This window comes from Poecile atricapillus, chromosome W, assembly GCF_030490865.1.
Source record: "Poecile atricapillus isolate bPoeAtr1 chromosome W, bPoeAtr1.hap1, whole genome shotgun sequence".
Lineage (NCBI taxonomy): Eukaryota > Metazoa > Chordata > Aves > Passeriformes > Paridae > Poecile > Poecile atricapillus.
In genome coordinates this window covers 24,502,850-24,523,516 of record NC_081288.1, presented here as the reverse complement: position 1 = coordinate 24,523,516, position 20,667 = coordinate 24,502,850, and the positions used below count along the sequence as shown (strand labels likewise).

General features: G+C 38.7%; 1 protein-coding gene across 2 annotated transcripts in view; it reads left to right on the top strand.

Annotated features, from left to right (window-relative positions):
* The window catches only part of LOC131591946 (xylosyl- and glucuronyltransferase LARGE1), a 270,653-nt gene that overhangs the window by 136,137 nt on the left and 113,849 nt on the right, over positions 1-20,667 (top strand). For both annotated transcript variants that reach the window (XM_058863082.1, XM_058863081.1), the window contains 2 exons: positions 940-1,022; positions 10,500-10,623. In XM_058863082.1, the coding sequence (XP_058719065.1) occupies positions 940-1,022; positions 10,500-10,623 (207 nt within the window). The remainder of the gene's footprint in view (positions 1-939; positions 1,023-10,499; positions 10,624-20,667) is intronic.

Below are 20,667 nucleotides of genomic sequence, written 5' to 3'. Positions count from 1 at the left end.
GGTGAACTCTGCTTCATTTCTGTGACCACTAAGAAAGAGAAGATCACAGAACCTGGAGTCAAAACTTGGTAGGATTAATTTTTCTTTTGTCCCTAGGGAGCAGAAATGGCTAATTTTTAAAAGCAGAGCAGAGTAACGTAATAGCATTTTTCAGATTAGTACTTACTGGCTAAATAATGACTCGTAGCACCTTTCCAATTTTCCCGTTCCACCTGAAGAGATGAGGAAACCTCTGCCTCATGTTAAAAGGTGGGTAAAAAGGCACAGAATGAGTGATAATTTACCAGTGGCATGAGGTAGAGAGAATATATTTGTGGGGGTTGTGTTTAACTTCACATTAACCCTGCAAGAACAGCCCATATTGGTAGTCACAGGCAGGGAGGTGGCCACTTGCCTTCACAGCCTGTATGCTATCACATCACTGGGATGCATCCAGCCCTGGCAAACCAAGAGTTGTCATGTTCATCCATGAAAGCTTCCTCACCCTCTCCATACAGGCTGTGCATAAGACAGAAATAATGCAAATTTTCTGGAATCATACCTGCTTCTGATTATCAGACATAATTTTAAACTTTAGTTCAGAAGATTAAAAATGTCTGTATGTTTGCACACTCAGGACTTTGTGTGCTGCTTTCTTGGGGAGGGTGTGTGTACACACATGCACACGTATGTCTTAGCTAATGAATGCAATTCTGTTCAAACATCTGATGTAATGTAGGCACAGTAATGACTTTGGAATGATGATGGTGCTGTAACTCAATTAAGATGTTTTTAGCAAACTGCCTCAAGTGGGTTGCAAACAGCTGCAAAACACCCACTCAAATCCCTAACAATTGCAGCACTAAACAACAGCAGTGTCGTGTGTGTGCTCTCCTTAACGAGTGACAAACACAGGAGCAGGCTTTAACTTTTGTTCTTTTTGTTCCTTTTCTCCCACAGACTATCCACGTTGCCATTGTCTGTGCAGGGTACAACGCCAGTCGGGATGTTGTCACACTCGTCAAGTCTGTCTTGTTTCACAGGTAAAGGTAGCTTTCTTTTCATGGATATTGTATATCTGATTATGACTAGGTGAGCTTTTTCTAGGGTTACTCTCTTACTTCAAAAGAAGGTCAGATTCCCTTCCCTGGTTCCTTTATCTTTTTAAGGAATGAAGCATTTAATTACTGACCAGATTAGATTTAGATTTCACCTGGGTGAAGATTTCTTAAGTGAATAAGAGGGATCAGAGATCCACCTGCTACCCCTGTTGCATTGAACAAGGAAAATACCTGTCTTCACTGTAAAGCATCTTCACACTCTTGAAAGCTGTAAAATAATGGTAATGGTAATAACAGTGTTGTATGTTGTATGTTCATTTAGCCTATTTCTGGTATCAGTTTATGGCACAGGTGTAGATGATGAATTCACGCTGGTTGCTTGACTATCCCACCGTCCAATTTCGACATTTGTTTTTGAAATAAACATGCTGTTACAGTCAGCATATGAACTATTTCATTAAATCCAGATGGTTTATTCCAGCTTTGAAATGGCCCCTCAGAAGGTTTTGCAACCTGGTTTTAGCACAGTTATCTCCCAAAGTTAAGAGGCATAAATGTACATTGAAAACAAAATAACCAATTCCCTTAATAGACAGCAGCTCCAGAAAAAGAGAATTCACATTGAACTGTGTGTGGGTGTATGTGTATATCCATTGTCCAGTTTAGAAATGTCTCTCAGAGATGCTTTCCAAAAATGTTGCAGAAAGTGGATTAAAATGAGGGAAGTGATCAGACTGTTTGACTCAAACAGGACAAATAGACTAGTAAAATATGCTTACAGTACAAACAACTTACTGAGGAGGTAGTTTCAATATGCTGCTTTACTTGAAAGACAATTTTGTGCAAGAATGAATGATTCTTGTTCATGTCTTATGGTAATAATATCTTCTTGCATCTAGCATGAGTGGGGCTTCCTAGTCCCACACTTTGCTCCTTATCTTTGCCTCCAGTCTCCTGCTGAAAGCCTTGGTAGTCATTCCCTGACAGTGGTTTTAGTGCACCATTTTATCATTTTTAGTAAGCTTCCTAAAATAATATAAATGCTTGCCTTGTTCAGTATGAAAAAATATTCCATAATACTGCTTAATCAAAATATGAGAGCAGCTTCCATTATCAACACACAGTCTTTGCAAGTCTTTTGAGAAGTAGCATGTTCATGTTAGTTGAAGGGTAGGACCAGAAGAACAATGCTAAAATAAACATAACAAAAGCAAAAAACCAGTAAAAATCTGTGTCATTCTTGGTGCAGAATTTTTCTGAATGTTAAAATTCTGTTAAATGTTGAAACTATATCAATTTCCAGATAGAAGTTTGAATTATTCAGTGTAAACTGGCTTTATATTGCAAGCATGTGGGGAGGTTTTCTCTATTTTAATTGTTGTTTCTAAGAGAAATTGCATTTTTGTGGTGACATGAGTTAGCCTAGTGGTTTGCTTCTCCCTGTTTTTTCTGTCCTAGTACTTGCATCCATTTTGCAAAGACTTTAATCTCTCTGATTCCAAATGTTCTGTAAATAGTAGGAATCTCACAGCTCAAAGGTTTAAACAACCTCTCCCTGTTTTCCTTAAAGGAAATGTCCCTGTTTTACTTAAGGCAATCCTCTGAGCAATTAGAAAATTTATCAAAAATACTGCCACGTAATAAAATTATTAATAATTTATAAATAATAATAAATTATAATATTAAACATAAAAAACGTAATTAATATTGGTATTTCTAAGTCTGATGGATTCTGCCTCTGTCAAGACCATATTGTTCTTTGGCCTGCACTACTGCTCGTCTCAGGATTTGTCGAGCTCAGCAGAGGTGGTCAAGATAAAGTCCACTATAGCTTATGAAACTTGAGTACATTCAAGATTACCTATCTCCTTTGTTTGCTCAGAACATAAAGACAAATCTAAGTCCATTCCTTCCTAGAACTAGCTTTTCTCACTAGGCATTAAATTGTTTGCTAGAAAGAGAAGGTATTCTCAGAAAAGAGACAGAGCTTCTTACATACTTTTCTTTCTTTTGTTTTAGAAAACACAGGCTTCTTAAGCATCAGTTGATGCTATGGCTCCATGGCCATGCTTCAGTAGCACTCCTTTCTTGGATCTCTATCTTTGGAATGGCAGTTGTGTAGAAGGATGCAGAATAAGCATAAAGAAACAACAAACTAAGCTGAATATTGATTTAGAGCTAAGTTTCCTTGCATGGAACATGGTTTCCACATGCAGACAATGTTATCTTGGAGACCAGTATGTGCTTCAGAAATGGTGATAATTGGAAAGGCTTCTTTTAGTTGCTAGGATCTGTTTACTTACAGGAATGAAGGATGAAGACAGGTCATGATAGTGCATTTAGGAGAGTTGGAAGTGATTGGTTCAGATAGTCAATGCTTCATGATGTCAGCATCCAGTTTACTTCTGTCTTGAGGGTCCTCAGTGAAAACAGGCATGGAGATGTCTCTTCTTCTAACCCTAAATATGCACCAGGGAGTGCATCCTAGCTGGCATTGTCCAATAAGACAAACAGAATGGACATTAGAAAGGTCTGTATGCTTCCAATGGAGAAGTTTGCTTAACAAGAAGTTTGCTATCCTAATCTCTAAATTAGGCTACTGGTCCTCCATTTGCAGGATCACTGCATTCAATCTCAAATATAGTTTTGCAAGAACAGAAAAAATATGCTTCCAAACTTACTGTCATAGAGATTTTGTTTTTCCTTCAATACACCCTGAATCCAATCTACTGATTAAACAACTGACCCCTCAAAGCAACCAGGCTTAATGTCCTCCATTGTCCTCCTGCACCTCAGTTGGTGTTTGTTGTAAGACACTGATTTTAGTGAACCTTTCTGGAATTTGTGAAGATGTCATGTTCTTCTTTTGGCATTTCTGTACAGGTTTGTAATTAAGGCATGTTTTAGCTTGCATTTTGATATAAAACTATATACCTGAACTCCCTACTTTCATTGGAAATCCCTACTTCTCTAATAGAAAAGCTCTGAGAAAAGGAGGCCATGTCAGTCTAATCCCAGGGAGCATTAACATATTTGTAACACCCCCAACTTTAGCTAGAGTGCTAGATAGAGACACAAAACAGCAGGAGTGCTGGGTCATTAAGGATAAAAGCTACAGGATTTTCTGTAGATGGAGTGTGCTGTCTCTTCTCTCTTGCATGAATGTACAGAAAATCCTGTATATTGAACATTTCAACTCTCCACAGGCCTAAAACACCAAGATTCGAGTCATACCATATATATTATGAGACTTAGGCAAGCTACTTGTTCAGACCACTTGAGAAACCATATCTATCTTCAGGTTCCAGGGAGTGGGAAAAAGAGAGGAAAGGGGTAATGTGATTGATTCCACATGAGAACACCACAGTTCAGAAATGTGTTTCATTCCCAGTGATAAAGGAGCTTGATTCCAGTTTTGTCTTTGGAAAACGTATGCTCCAGCCACAAAATCCAGCAGCTTTTAACACCCAGTTTGACATAACTGACAGTCTGTTCTCAGGAGGAGACTCAGCAGAGCTGGGATAGTGCAGGGTTTGCAGTCTGATAAATATGCATTGGCAGCGCTGCACAGAGGGAGGCTTGTAGAATGAATACTCAGTCCTACTCTGCAACTTTCCTGCTTTCCTTTCTTGCACATCCAGTTCCCAATTATGACAGATTTTATAAAGCCGTTGCAGGGCTAAAAAAAATTATCTCTGAGTTTAACACAAGCCAATCTTATATCATTGTGTCCTAAGAGCAGCCTAACTTTAGTTTTTCCAAATCCAAAAGTCTAAACACTAAAAATTATTTATATTGGATCAAATAGGCAGAATGAAGTGCAAATACTTTTGGAAGCAGTGATTGTAGTGGTATGTTAAAAATCACCTGCATTTCTTTTTCAAAACCAAAGCAGTTTCCTGTGGCTGATAACATATCTTGATTCTTTTGCAACTATTGGTCCAAGTTACATTGATGATTTTCAATGTTTTACTCCATTTCTGAAAATTGTAAACCTTGGAGTGCCACAGAAACAGCCCACAATTATAGTTACATATTGAAAAGATAATTTCTTGCTCTGTTCAGGTAAGTCTGAACTTGAGTAAGAGCTAAAATGGTTTTTAAGATGCTCTTATCTTTTCTGAAGACATGCTTAACACTATGTTTCATTTTGAAACAAAGAAAGAACCAAACTTGCACAATTGTAGTGTGTTTCTGGCAGTTAGGTCAGCCTGACAATCTGTAAAAAATTAACTTCTCTTTTGTGCCAGCTAGTGTTGGGTTGGTGCCCTTATTTTTTCCTCCACTATGTCAGTCCCTTTTCTCAGGAATATTTACTTCTTAAGCTGTACTGCCCACCTCTGCTACAGCAATAATGGCATAGGAATGCGGGAGCTTTGTAAGGAATGTAAACAAAACCAGACAATCAGACAAATGCTTTTTAATAAGAAGTTGCCTCTTTGCTTTAAGAAGGCTGCTTGTAACCTTAAAGTTAAGCGTATGTCTGAGCATTTTTAAGAACAGGATATGAAGCTGTGTTATAGAATGCTGGCTGTATGAATCATGAACTCTTTTTTTTTTTTTCTTAGAACAAGTAGAATAAGGCAAACCAAATGAAAATCTAAATTAAATTTAAAGGATGTCATGTAATTTCCAAGTAAGAGTCACAAGTCAACACTGGCTGGTAATTAAAGCTTATATAATCTAATGGCTATATTCCATTGAGACCACTTTGCCTTAATGGAGTTAATTTGAGAATTCAAAACCTCTGTCAGTGTTTCCAACTTTTCTAACGTGTCAGTCTATTTTGTGGGAGGTTATTCTGTCAAAAACCATAAAGCATGACCTGGTTTCTCCGATCCATATAAATGCATCAATAATACACACTTCTTTTTGTTTTTTCTAGCTGTCCTAACAATAAATGCATAATGGAGAAAGCAATGTTTAAAAAAATCTGCCCATTAAATCTCTTGGTACTTCGCAAAGTACTTCTGTAAGTTAACAGAAAAGAGGAAGATCCACGAGTGTGATGCAGCAAGTGTGTATTTAGGATCTCTCCAATAGTTTGGGGAGTATCTTCATCAATACTGGGTGTGAAATGGTATAAAAAATCTTGAAGATTTTCACATTAAAATTTTTCCCATATGAGGGAGGGATTGTCATACAGGCATTAGGAGAAAAAGTTTCCCAAACTGCCTTTTATAATTCCTGTTTGAAGTCCTTGTAACCATTTGTTACAGATATAAAAGGTACTACCTTGTTCAGCTTCCCTTAATAAAGTATAGGTTTTGGAAATAAACCCCCTGGGCTACTGACCTTTTTATATTCTGAGAAAATAAAATTCCTCTGTTACAGAGAGAGAACTGTGTAACCAAGCAGCCAAGGAGCTGCCTTTTGAATTACTAACAATTGAGCTATGGAATAGTGCAGAAGGGAAGAGTGAGTCTTGGTTCACTACTCCCTTTTTCAATTGTAGATTTCTGTATTTAACTCTGTGGCAGTGGCTATTTGAAAAGAAAGGGCCACAAATGCTTGAGCAAGCAGATCATAAATCTGATGAAGAATAAGAAGTTTTGAAATGCAAGAATAAGACATCATGATAAGAAGAAATGTAGAGAAGTGGGTACCTTGGAATAGACTTCTAAATTCATGGCCTGACTTTTAAAAAATTGACTTCTTTTCATTTTACTAACTTTATAGGACCTCAGCAATTTTGAAAATGAGGACATTCATTCAAACTCCTATATTTAGGTCTAAGAGCCTATATTTAAGCATCCATGCTTAAAAATCTTGGCTAGAATCTTCCTTTGTTCACTTTTGAGGAAAGTAATTTAGGAAAATGACTGTGTGCTCTTTACATATGGTTTACTTTGTCAGATAGTGTTCTGATCTTAAGATAAGTGGAAATAAGTTAATATATGAAGATTTGCAGTTTTCTGAATAGAGTACATAGAACCTTAAGTTTCCACTTGATGGGAAATAGCCACATTTTGGAACTACAATTTTACCACAATAAGACCTTAATGCATCAGCATTTTCCATGTAGCAGAAACTGAAAAGTTGTAGTTGGTAGAAATTCAAATATTCAAAATCATTTGAGTAAATAAGATTAAGTATTTCTGAACCTTGTGAGAAATTCTATGGCTTTTTCAATACCTGCTTCTGTAGTAAGGAGTCTGGAAGACCTGGGGCTCAGGGTTCTGAAACCTGGGATACTTGCAACACTTATTCCCAAACAGATTAATTCATTTGAATACTGTGGATTTTCCAAAACCTGTTAGTTTTGTGGGAGAAGTTTATCTCAGTTGCCATATATTGACCCATGTTATTCCATAGTTGCATATACTGTCCCCGTTACAGTATAGTGATTTCTATCAGTGCAAGATACAACCACCCTAAATATGTGTTTTTTAATTTCTCTTGATGTGCCCAGTGGAAAATGGGAAAAATGTCCAAGTTTAATGAAATTCAGCTTTTAGTGGAATCCTTCACAATATCCTGATTGTCATCCCTAATTCTTAGAGCCAGTGATTTAATCATGCTCTCAGATAATCATGGCATCCCTCTTATCTATCTCCTGCGATAGATTTCTCGTCTTGCAGAATCTCTTCTGTATCTTTTATAATGAATGTTGGTTGATCTTCAAGCTTCTGAACTTGTTTCTTAAACACTTCGAAGCAATCCATATCTTTCAGGCTTCACATATTGCAGGCAGCAGAAGAGGTGAAAGATGTCATCTGTGTGTATGCTAGTACGGTTACCTTCAGAGGGTCTTCCAGCTTTGAGGCTGTGCACTGTTGGCTTCCAGCACCGTGCTGAACCTCACATTTCACAGAACTGAAATCTCGTCTGGAGTAAAATTTTCTGTGGCTGATGCACATTTAGTTGTAGATGTCATCAGGTCACTATACTGTTTTGGGGATATATTTTTGTAAGTGATAATCTTCTGCTTTGCCTCTGACACACGCTTTCCTTCCAGCTGAATCTTTACCATGAGGCTAACAACTTGAAAGAGATTTTTGTGTGGGAGTACAGCTATCCTTTTTTCTTTCTCCCAGTAGGAGATGAACTAAAGTAAATGTCACCCACTTGTTCCCATTTAAGTTTCATACACTCTGGGTCATTCAGATAAGTATAAACTGCTACTGAACATCTGAGTGTCTTTGTGTCAGATTTTTCCTTTTCAACTAGTGTGTTTCATCTTGAAATATTTTATTTCAATTCCATTTAACTAAATGATCATTTGAAAGAAGATGGAGCTTTTTTTTTTTTGACTGATTTTTTTACTCTTCTTATTCTACTTTGGAATATAAGATAAATAACCCCATAATAAAAAAGATGTAAGGAAATTACTGAACACCAGCTGTGAAATAGTCCTACCAGAATCCAGACTCAGCCCCTGCTTAGCAGAGGGACCTGTGTGGGATATGTATGTTGATATTGAACGTCTGTTTGTCTTGAGATACTGCTTTGCCTGTACCCAAAGCCACCGGTGTTGTACTTTGCTTCTCTTGGCCTTGTCTCTGATAATGAGATGTATTTCCTGATCACTGCTATTTCCTGATTTTTTTTCTTGGCAAGGTGCCTGGTTACTGCGGAATCTGCATGAGCCAGGATGTCCTCTTCTACTCTCCTGCTGGGCTGGTGAAGCAGATGTAATTGCTGTGATCCCTTTAGCTTGGTAATGGGACACTCAGCAGCTGGCAGCTTATGCCTTTCCCTCTCCCCTTCTCCCTGTAGGGCAAACTGGAGATTGAAAGACCTTTGTCTTTTGAAAAAGATGTTGTGGCTTAGTGTTTTGGATATTGTTTAAGGCAGATCAGCTCTAGATTTATTCTGCCATCGTTATTATCTCCTATATAAAACTTCTACGCAGCCATTTTCTGCTTTTCCTGTAAGCACATTATGTGATCCACAGTGTCCTTGAAGCAGCTTCACTGGGTTGGGTCTTAGGTGCAGTATTTCTGACACTGCAAAATCCAGTCATACATTGCTTCTTACAATATCCTCTTTCTGCTGAGGGGTCTGTTAAAATACTATGTACCATTATATGTATTTTTACATTTTCCTGTGGACTTTGTTCAGTGGGAAACAGTATTACTCATCAAAGCAAGAAGTGAAACATTAAAGAGGAAGGCACATTTTTCGTTAATGTAGAAAATGGAGGAAAAGATAACCTTCATTTCTTGGGTTAAACCCAAAAGTGTAATGGAAGTATACTGGCCTGAACTAACATAGTTTTCCTCACTTCTCATTCACACTGAAGAATGTAGTAGCATCACTCATCTTCCTCTTTCATCAACATCTGAAACGAAATACTTCTCTTGTTAGATGAAAAATACCAATTAACAAGTACACTCATTTAGCTTTACAAATTCCATAGAAATGAGAATCCACTCTTTCACTAGGGATCAAAGAAAGGTTGATCCCATGCTAAAGTCTAAACAAACCATTTGTCTTCTTAGTGTTTTTTTCAAAGTCTGTCCTTTTCTGCTGACAGGGAAAGTTGCTAAGCTGGGCTAAACATGGAAGACTACAATTTGTGACTAGCTTCCACTGGTAGGTTTCCTACCACAGAAGTTAAGATCAAATTATGTTGCTTACTGTCCTCCAAAATGAGAGGGAGGTTAAAGGAATTAAATAAGGTATTTATAATATCTAAGCTCACATTAGTATAGAAAAATCCATACACTTCGTCAGAGCTTGCCACTCTTGCTGACACTGGCTTCACCCTTCGTGTTTTGAAGCTCTTCAGTTAGCCCAAGTCCTGTGACTACAGAGGTGAACCCAGATCTGGTGTTTGGAAGTAAAATGTTTCCTTTCTTCCTGCCTCCCTTTAACTATTCCTTCTCTTAGGAAAAAGGATGTGGTGAGATTTTGCAATCTCCATTCTATTCACTATGTCAGGGAATAGCTAGAAGGCACTTACCTGAAACACCTAATTTTGGGTTCCTGTGAGACAGCTGTTGATTTTCAAGTTTGCTTTGTAGAAAGTTCTATGTAAACTCAAGGTTCCAGAATTTTACCTCATTCAAATTATTATTTTTAACCTTCGGTTGCACCCTCATTTCTCCACAGATGCTGTTCTTACCACAAAGATAAATTACCAGGTTCACCTAGAAACTGGAACAATCTCTTCCAGAGCTCAAGTCTCCAAAGGGGTATTAACTTGGCCTTTTTTTAAGGAGTTGGTGCAAGGCACAAGTCTCTTAGCTGTTATAAATCATCATATTCTGCTGAAGTCAAAGGATCTGTATGTTCATATCCACTCAGAAACTGATCGAGTATTTTGTTGCGGTCACATGTATTCATATTGTGTCTCAGCATTTTGGCCATAGAGCAGGACTCCACCAGACATGCTGCACGCTGAAAACTCGATGTCTCAGACACAAGTAAAGCTTTGTAAATTCTGATGTTGTCCTTTAAAAACAGGAATTGGAAACCTTTGAACTTATGTGTTTCTCTCCCTTCTCATATCAGGCGAAACCCACTCCACTTTCACCTCATCGCAGATGCGATTGCCAAACAGATCCTGGCAACTCTGTTCCAGACATGGATGGTCCCTGCTGTGCGCATAGACTTCTATGATGCAGATGAGCTCAAGGTAAAGACAGACAGACACTGGTGTCAGTCATATACTTCTTATTTGATGTCACCCCTCTGTTCCTCATCTCCCTTGACCGGTGAATTGCAGGGGAACTACTGCCTAAAAGTATTCTCCCTGATGACAAATTCTAACTGACATGATTGTAACCTTGATTACACCTAAGCAGAAGATGCTAAATGGCTAAAATCAGTTCAGTTTCTCTGGAATGAGAGCAGCTAATGAAATATTTTGTTTAGCAGCTTAGAATTTTACCTGCTAGCAAGAGGATTCTGGCTGTCCATCTGATCACATTGTGTTTTTCTAAGGATACTTCTTCCCAGTAGCAATGGTGGAATCTTGAGTATCTTGCTCAATAAGCCCAAGTCTGTCACTGTAAACTCTCAACTGCCCTGAATTCCTCAAGCACAGGTGTGTGAAGCCCTAAGTACACACACTATGATGAGGTAGCATTAGTACAATAGCTGCCTTTTTTTATCTGGATGCTCTTCCAAGAGGAATAAACATGAAGAGATTTCAAGAGGGGGAAAAAATCACTTACTCAAAATAATTATCTTTTCACAGTTAAAAAGTTTAAATGAGAACATGGATGCACAGCATTGATTTTGAACTGTATGTTTTTTAGCTCTGGAGGTAGAATGAAGTATTCAGATTTTAGCATTTGAAGTTGGTGTCAATAATTTGTATGACTTACCAGACTGTTCTGAACAGTGCTCTGAAACAAGGAAAAAACAAAAATTTAGCAAATTGCTGTACTTATTAAAGGGGAAATTCAAAGCACACCACATTGTGAAATATGGAATTACAGAAAGTTTTAGAAAGAGATGGAAAAGAGAGAGAAAAGTGATTCTTGAGAAAATAACTTTTTTTTTCATTGGCTCTTCTACATGAAGCCATAAGCTGATATTAACCTAATTAGCCAGAGATCTTCCTTCTGTTCTTTATAGCTTCATGGCAAGGAGGAGGTTTGTTCTTATAAATCTTGTACGTGTCTATGTTGCACGTGCTTTTCTGCAAATTGTAGGGGTTTTAATTAGCCTCTCAGCTGGGGAAGACAAACCTCTTAGTGTTTTCCTTCTGGTCATTTGGGTATGGTCCAATCTAGTTAAGTAAATAATAACCAAGAGAGCTTACTTTAGTGATTCCCAGATTTCTGATTTATAGGCAAAGCACTGAGCAGATATGAGCAGAGCAAAATATTTTTGTCCCTTCCTCTTCACTCAGCCTTATTTTTTTTATATGACTGGTGATCTAAATCAGCACTAGACTATCTTGCATGTAACCCATAGGCTTTAGGCTGAGGACCACTTTCTAGCTGGATGGAGTTATTGATGCATAAATAGGTTTTTCCAGGTGCCCCCCTTGTTCAGAGCTCACTGTTCTCCACACCAAACAATTTCCTGGATTTCAGTGGCCAAAAAAATACAATATATAGTAGTGAGCATAGGGGAATGTGACAGACATGCCAAAAGAGAGCAAAGAGTTACAAATAAAAAGAGAGTTTTAAAAAGCCAGGAATGGTGCTGGCTCATATCCAGATCATTCTGCAGGTTTTAGCACAGACAACAGAGGAGCTGTTTACAGACAGCTATAGGAGCTCATCTCATTTGTTTCTTATGTAGCCCCTAGAGAGGATTTAATGATTGGTTTGGGTTCATGTATTTCACCTGCACTCTTGGGAGCTGTATTATGCTGCCTGGTGTTAAGAAAACATAGAGCTGATGTTGGATGTTTACTAGAAAGCCTGTCTTTCTCTAAAGTGATCTATGGATTCACTGTTACAGTAGATACTACATTTCAGTTTAAATGACCCTCCATAGTTCTTTTTAAAACCTGTAATCAATACCAATTTCTGACTTTTAAAAGGGTTTAGACTGAGTGATAGCATGAGAGCTTTCTGCTTAGCTTTCATTCACCAGTGTTCAGTTGTTTTGGAACACATTCTAGATGCTACAGAAAACATTTAATTTCATGTTTGTTTTTTTCCCATTGGATGTGTATGAGCTTCCAACCTCTTCCTTCTAATGCAGCAGGAGCTGGCATGTTAGATTAAGCCCTGAAGTCCTGGGAAAAGTCCTGCTTCTGGTCCTGTTCCTGCTCACCACATTGGAAGGGAGCACATAATGTTAGATCCTCCATAAATAGTGTGGATGCTTTTTTGTTTTCAAGTAGCTATTTAGAATTCAGGCAACAGTTTCCTGTAGCATATTAACTTTTTAAAAGGAAGAATTTTGGAGACTAAAATATTTTGTATTTGGCAATGTTTCTTAACATATCCTGCAGCTCTTAAAATACATGCTGCTTAGCTTAGAGTTAGAGCAACCAGTGTCCTGAAAAAAGGCATAGAAAATTAGTCTTGGCTGTGGCTGTTGTTTTCTCTCAGGTTTTAGAGAAAAATTGGACATTTCACTGCAAGAAAGGAAAGACAAGGTACCATGGATTATATCTGAATTTCTAGGGCCAGCAAACCAACATATCCACTTTACTGCTGCAAATTAAGCATGTCAGATGTTCCTCTTAAAATTTAGAGAAGTCTTATTTTTCCTTTTGCAAGGTGACACAGCTGTTCACACTCCTGTTGCACCCCAGGAGCAACAGGCTGAAAGTTCATTCTTTCCCTAGAAGTGGGTGCTGCCAGACTGCCAGAAGCCTGCTTGGAAGAAGGATGGAACACAGGAGAGAATGGCCAGGGAAAGGTGTTCCTTTGCTTGGAGCACATGATAGGGGATATGGGACAGAAGAGGAGCAGACTTAACTGTGGAGCTGAGCCAAAATAACAGCATTTCCAGGAAAAGGGTCAGACACAGTCAAGATGGCAATTTGCTGGATGTATTTCTTTAAACCAGTTAGTCTGAAGATTTTAACAGCTGGTTCTACCAAGATGCTTGTAACATTCCCCAGCATAACTTGGCCTGTCTCCTCACTGCTTTGCCAATAACCTCAAGGGAGATGGATGGAGGCTTAAAAGCTCTTGCTCAACTTACAAGCTGTTTGGATTGTGAGCTCTCTCCCATTAACTAAACTTACTACATGCAATTAGTAATCAGCAGTAAGCATCCTTGAAGTATGGGCTGCTGATAATGGTGCCAGTAATTAAACTATTCCACAGCCACATACTTCATTCTTGCTCTACTCAGTACGGCCTACACATTACTCTTCCAAATTTTTGTGGTCATATATGGCTGTGACTGTGAACTGGAAAGTTACCTGGCAGTGTAAATTCATTTTATATGATCACTTTAGTTGTGTTAGTCAGCTTTGGTCCTGACACAGTAGATGTATCTATTATAGCAATGCATCTCACAAAATAACTGGAAACTGAAAATGGTCTTTGAACATTAAATAAAAGAAAGAAAAAAAACCAAACCAAACCTGTGAAACATTCATCTATTACAGCTGTGATTTGCAAATATCAGGCTGCAGGGTATTGTGTGTTTTTTTCAGTTCAGTCTTACATGAAGAAACTCAGGAACAAACTATTGAAGGTGTGCAGCTTGAGCACTTGGCTTCTGGACCTCATTGTTGAACATGGAATGTGGTGTCAATTCACTCACAGGGAAATAGAGGCTTTAGGTCCATTGTGATCTGCACTGTCCCAGAGCAGAAGGAACAGCTGATAAGGCAGTACTGTATGTGGTGGGTGGAATGCAGATGAGGTGAGTTTGTTTTCCCAGATGTTGCCTGACACACTGATGGCAACATCAGGAGAACTGAATAAAGCAGATCTAGAATGAGCAGTTGTGAGTAAATGGCCCAGATACACAGTCTCTTCAACACTGATAGAGCAGAAAAGCCATCTCCTTTAAATAGTTTAGTCTACATGTGCTGCAATTGATTTATGAACTTGAAGGGATGATGAATAGATTTTTGTAGTATTCCAGCTTTTACTGTTACCAGAAACAGTAGACCACAGATCTGAGTACCAGTACTTCATTAGATGATTTCATATCAGAAGTGTTGATGTCTGCACTCTCATTCAAAATCAGTGGTGTCATCCAGCACAACCAAACTCAGATAATGCATGACATAAAGATCACCTAACTTTGGGCATTCTCTGCAGTATGAGTTACTGCTTAGCCACTTTCATATGATCTTTGAAGACAGTTCACTAGGTCAGGTATTGCCATCATTTGACATCATACTGACATCACAAAATATTCTGAGTTAGAAGGGACACACAAGGATCATCAAGTCCAGCCCGTAAATGAAGGGTCCATAGAGAGATTAAAGCCATGACCTTGGTGTTATTAGCACCATGCTCTAGCCAGCTGAGCAAGGGCTATGTGATTTAAGCAGGAATCTAAAGTTTAGTTCTTTAATTCTAATTGTAGTGTAGCTGGCTCTCAGGTCTGTGCCTGTGTGCACCCCCAGTACACTTAAATTCCCATAGCGGTCCTGGAACTCCCAGGCGTGTTGTCTGCACAGATGAGATAAAGGACTGGTTTGAGGCAGCAGCCCAGGTTGAAACCAGGTGATTGATGGAACAGCTGGCACAAGAAGTATTTGACAGCTTGTTACAGGAGTGGTCCTGGTGGGAATTTCAGACAGTTCTTGAGATTTTCCAGGCAGACCCTGCTGCACCTAGACCAATTTGTATGCTTAAGCATGCCGATTAACATCCTGGGCAAAGAATCTGTCTGTCCCAGATATTCACAGGCAGTTCCTGCTGCAAAGTTAATCAATTGTACAAGAGTAAGACAATCAATAGGAACAGTTCCTGCATGTGTAGAAATGATCATGTAGGACAGTCTTTTGTACATACTTAAGATAGTTAGGAAATGTTTTGTACATAGGTTAAGGTGATCTGTAGTGACACATTATACATATCTCACAGTGGTCAGGTAGGACCATGGGCCAGCTGGGTTACAAAAATTATACAGAGACATGTTTTAGGGAGTCTCACCCTATCCAGCTAAGATGACCTATAAGAACCCTTGCTATGGAGGCTCCCTTTACTGCCTAGTAAAGGGAGCAAGTGTCCTGTCTGGCATACTGTATTGTCCATACAAAAATTATTGTAAGTCAAAATCCCCATAATGTTAGCTGTTTTATTAAAGTATGCTCAGTATGTGAGTGTCTTTGCAGCAATTCACATCAAAACCAGCTCAAATGCCATGAAATCTTTGGATACCAGCAGATGCTCTTCCAATGAATGATAGTAGTGATAGGGCTGTATGTGTTATTGCCATATACCAGTTTTGGGACCACGATCAAACAAATACTTTTAACAGAATGGCAGCTACCACCTGCTGAGCATGGGAGAGAGGGATTCTGATTGGCAGGTGGGAAAAAGTGAGAGTGTATTTGATGAACAGATTATTAGCTTGGTGTTTTTTACATCAATTTAAGAGGGTGACAACGATAGCAGTGTTGATGAAGCCTTGAACAATAAAATTGGTCAGTGTTCTCCTGCTTTTCACCCTCTTCCTAGTCAAGAAGTTCCACTGGCTGTTGCAGCCATCGTTAACAATCCACCTCACAGTAATAGTGACTGAGCCCTAAACTATCATGGATTGTGAGGGTTTTTCTGCATTTGCATTGCCCTGCATGCAGATTATATTTTGTTAAGGGCAGCACTGGGTTGTTTATCTGTTAAATAGTTCACTGCATGCCTCAGAGGCAAACACATAAAGTTATAAAGCAGAAGTACGTTGCTTTCCTTTGTTTCTTTTCCACTTCATATGCAAGATCTAATTGCTATTGATGCAATACAGAATGAGAAACTCAGCATCTGTTTATGTTTACATTAATTTGTGCAGCAGTAAGTATTCAGTTAAAGCTGTATTTCTACAGCACTGAGGTTTTGATCTAAAACTGTCACGTGTTATGGGGACTTGCAGTGCTCCTACATTTCACGAGCCTTTTGTCTTTCTGTAAACCGGCCTACTGCACATGTATGTGAAATAAAAGGCACAGATTGCTGTTTCTTCCTGCCCTTTCCCCTTCTCTTTATTTTTTTTTTATATGCAAATTCAAGACTTTGACAAACTAAGTCTATAATCAAATAATTAGATTTTTATACCTTTTGTGGCTTAGTTTTAGACTTGAATTTCCATTTTATAATTGAGATTTTGTGTACTTGCTAAAGGACGTGTTGAATACTAGAGGCCTGAAGTCTCAGGTGATAAAATATGCTTGGGTCTTTTATCTATGCTTTTCAGTACAGATGACTGGAAATTAACAGACCTGGTTTTGTAAGCCAAGATATTTTCCTTCAGACTGTTTGGGAGGAAATTAGTATCCACCAAGAAACAGATAGCAATTCAAACTCCCCAGCACAGTGGAACCTTTGTGAAGAGGTCAGAATCTATCCCGAGTAGCCTAAGCAGTACTTCCTCTGCCCTCCCAATCCCTCTTTGGCACAAAAAAAAAAAAAAAAAGAGAGCCATGCAACATTGGAGACTTTTATTTAGATGTATTTTCCATTATTATTCAGACTTAGAATATGAATAAAGTAATTTTATATAAAATCAGACTAAGTCTTACATTTCTACCTGTTCTAAACAGGTGGTCAGAAAAAAGTGCCATGGAGATCACTGAGGCTGGTCAGAAATGGATCATGATAATGGGACTCACAGCGCCTTTCTGACTTAGCAGTTGTCATCTGCTTAGTGGCATGTAGCTTTCATAAGTAATGTCACCTCTGAGTCTGTGGAGGGAGTCAAGACACCAAACAAGGAATAGTTTCTTGAAGATTTTTATGTAGTTTCTCTTCAGATTTACGAATATAATCAGTTATTTGAGGTTTAGAACAGTGAGGGTTTGGTATCCTGAGATGATGCCTAGTGTGATGCAAGAAGGTGCAGTATTTCCTGGGCCTTTTTCAAGGCACCCAGTCTGCTTTCTGTGTTACTTCGCGCAGTGCTCCTATTACTATTCCACAATAAAGCCTCATGTCTGACTTTGTAAACCCCTGGTGCTTTCCCACTGTTGCTGGTGCTTTGAAAAAACATTGGAGTTCTTTGTTAGTTTTGGAATTGTGATTTCTGTGGGCTTCTCTGTAGCTCCACCTTTTTCTTGGTTCTAGGGAAAAGCAGTGCAGTTGTTCTGTGTCCACCAGGAAGATGGGGTAGCATCTCTATAAGGACTGAGGAGCCAGCTCTCTTCACTTAACATCACCCACATTTGTATCATAGTAGCTGACTGGGACATTTCAACAGCAAGGATTTTTGTTTGGCATTCAGCTTCTTAAACACTGTTCATTGCAGCAACATTTGCTGCACCTCTGAGGAAGGCAATTTTAGCAGAGAATGAGAAAAAGATTAATAACTGCACATGAGATTTTCCAAAAGATTATTCAGTTTGACAAAAATTAAAAAGCGTGCCTTGGAAAAGTCTAAAAAAGACACAACATCTTAAACTAACTTGGTCAGCTATTGCTTGTTCCATGCATCCCCATTACAACAACTGCTTTCTCAGAACATTTACATCCACCTAGGAGAAATAGGACAGCATTTTGCTGTCCTAGCATTGGATGCACAGAAATTATTTGAACACTTTGATCTGCATGAGGGATATAGGTTGTATATCCCCTGTACTTGCTGGGGAGAGTTAATGGTCATCCTGTGCTCCAGCACAATTTCTTTCTTTGGCACCTGCAGATAAAAAGCTGGGAAGACATATAATGAGTAGAATTAGATGATCTTAGATCTTACTGACTTTTCACTTGCTCACATGGACATCTCCCTGTCAAAGGGTATTCAATTACTCCGAGAAGAACAGCAGTGACTGCTCAGGGCTTTCCTAGTGAGGATCAGTATTGATGTGAGCATTTTATCAAAATGCTTCTAGATTTACAAAGAACTGAAATACATGTATTTCCATGTCTGATTGATAAGCAGAAAAAGATAGGAGGCTGCAAGGACTCCAAAAATATTCTTGGTTCACAACCAGGGAGCTGAAATGGCTAGTTTCCTTCATTTGTGAAGTACATGGTATTGGCTTATTTCTGAGAAACAGCTGAGGTTCAGGTAAGTGTTGGGCAATAGGTCAGATGTGAGCTACTTCTCATGGAGCAGTTCAGCAAGCATTGTAGGCTAAGTATTGTGAAGGACTGGGGCTGAAATAGTCATTCTTGTGGAGAAAAATGAAGTTCACCTTGTCTGGGCACACCTTTGTGTGACACATTTTCACAGCACTGAAAGTCGTGCTGTGAGCCTGGCACAGCACAAGCACACTCTGAAGTCACTCTTCTCATAGGTCTTCTGAAACCATCTCAGTCCAGGTAAGGGTGTCCAGGCTGATTTTAGTCTCAATACTTGCTTTAAAGGGGGGCATCTCTAATAACATTGTTAATGAAATGCCATTGACATCACCTCTTTCTGAGTCAATTTAGTATGAGAACATTTGAACTTCTAAATTGAGAAATTCTGTTTCTGTTAATGGAGTTACCACTTTTCAGGTCAATCTGCAGTCCTGCAAAGTTTCTTTTTTTTTTTTTTGAAATACATAGTAAGGTTATTTATGAGATGCCACTGATGGTCATGAGTCATTGACTTCAGTCATTTCTCTTAGTAGAGATCTTTGCAGATCAAATTATTTAATCCTGTGGAAGTTTCATTCTTTGAGCTTAAGTTGATGGTGTCTAGGTCACACCCTTTCAGAAACAAAGATGAAAACTGAGTAGTATTTTGATTCCCTGGTAATTTTCCCATCTACTCCTCCATTACTTCAGATTTGACCCCTTTCACAGCTGAATGGATTCCAGTTTTTAGCTGACACAGATGAAAGCCGATAAAATAGTTCCATCTGTGTTGTTTTAATGAGACATCTGGGACCTGTGTTCACCTGTCTGATTGCAATTTTATCTGATGATCCTCAGGGTGAAACTACAAGATTACATATAATTAGGGTGCCACTGGTGGTCTTAGCCCTCAGACAGATGTTTCAAGAAGTTGTAAGAGTTACATGCCTGTTACATGGATACTTCATTTAAACACTACTTATGCAAACTCAGTTATCTGAAGTATTTGATGATATTTAACCAGAAGCAGGGCAATTAACTAGACTGATGTCTTGTACTTCCAAGTTCAGTGTTTCTTGCTTTTGAAGGAGCCCAATTTTCCCAATGTCTTTCTTTTCTTCAGATTGTTTCTCTAGTTAGTGCTGCATTGTTTGAGAGACATTGTAGCTCTTTCTAACAACAAAGAAAAAGAAATTTTTTTGCCCCCTGTCACATTCACTGCTTCTTGCACTAGGTTATTGTTAGTTTTGTTTGTTCATAATTGCTATACCTTTTATCCTTTATTATTCTTTTTATTCTACATGTATTCCTGGAGCATTTTAATCCCCAGGAGTTTTGATATATTATAATACTTAGCACTGGAGAAAAGAACACTGCTTCATGTAATTTCTGTTCCCATGAAGCAGTAATTGCGATATAAGAAGTTCCAGTCACCTGGCCTCCAACTCTGCTGGGTGGAGGATGATTTGTTTTCTTGCAAAATCTTTGCTTTTGGTAAAAATAAGAGACGTAAGAGTTCTTCATGGCGTATAGCATTTATTCCACTAGTTGGATGTGTGTTCCACCCAGTAATGGCCTTTTTTTGGTGCAGCATTTTCAGCTATTGAAGTTCTTACTCTTTAGGCAGAAACAGTAAAAGTTTAGGTCTGGAGAAAGGTGATTTTACTGGTGAAATACATGATAGCAGGTAGGGATTTTCCTCTGAATAGAAGAATGGATCCTTTTTCTCATATGTATTTCCTATGTTTTGACTTGGTGTTAGGATATCAGAAATCTGGTGGGAGCTGCATTCCCACATCCTTTCTGCAAACCATCCTAGGACACCAGGAAAATTCTTCACTGGGAGGGTGGTGAGTCACTTGAACAGGCTCCCCAGGGTCATGTCACCAAGCTCTTGAACTCTGGTCATGACTCCATGAGCTCTGACCATGGACAAACCTGTTAGTCATATGGTTTAGTTTTAGGTAGTCCTGTGAGGAGCAGGGAGTTGCACTCAGTGATGGGTCCTATCTGACTTGAGATAGTCTATGGTTCTATGATTCTTTATTTTGCAACTCTGGCTGTCAAATACTGTTCTGTAT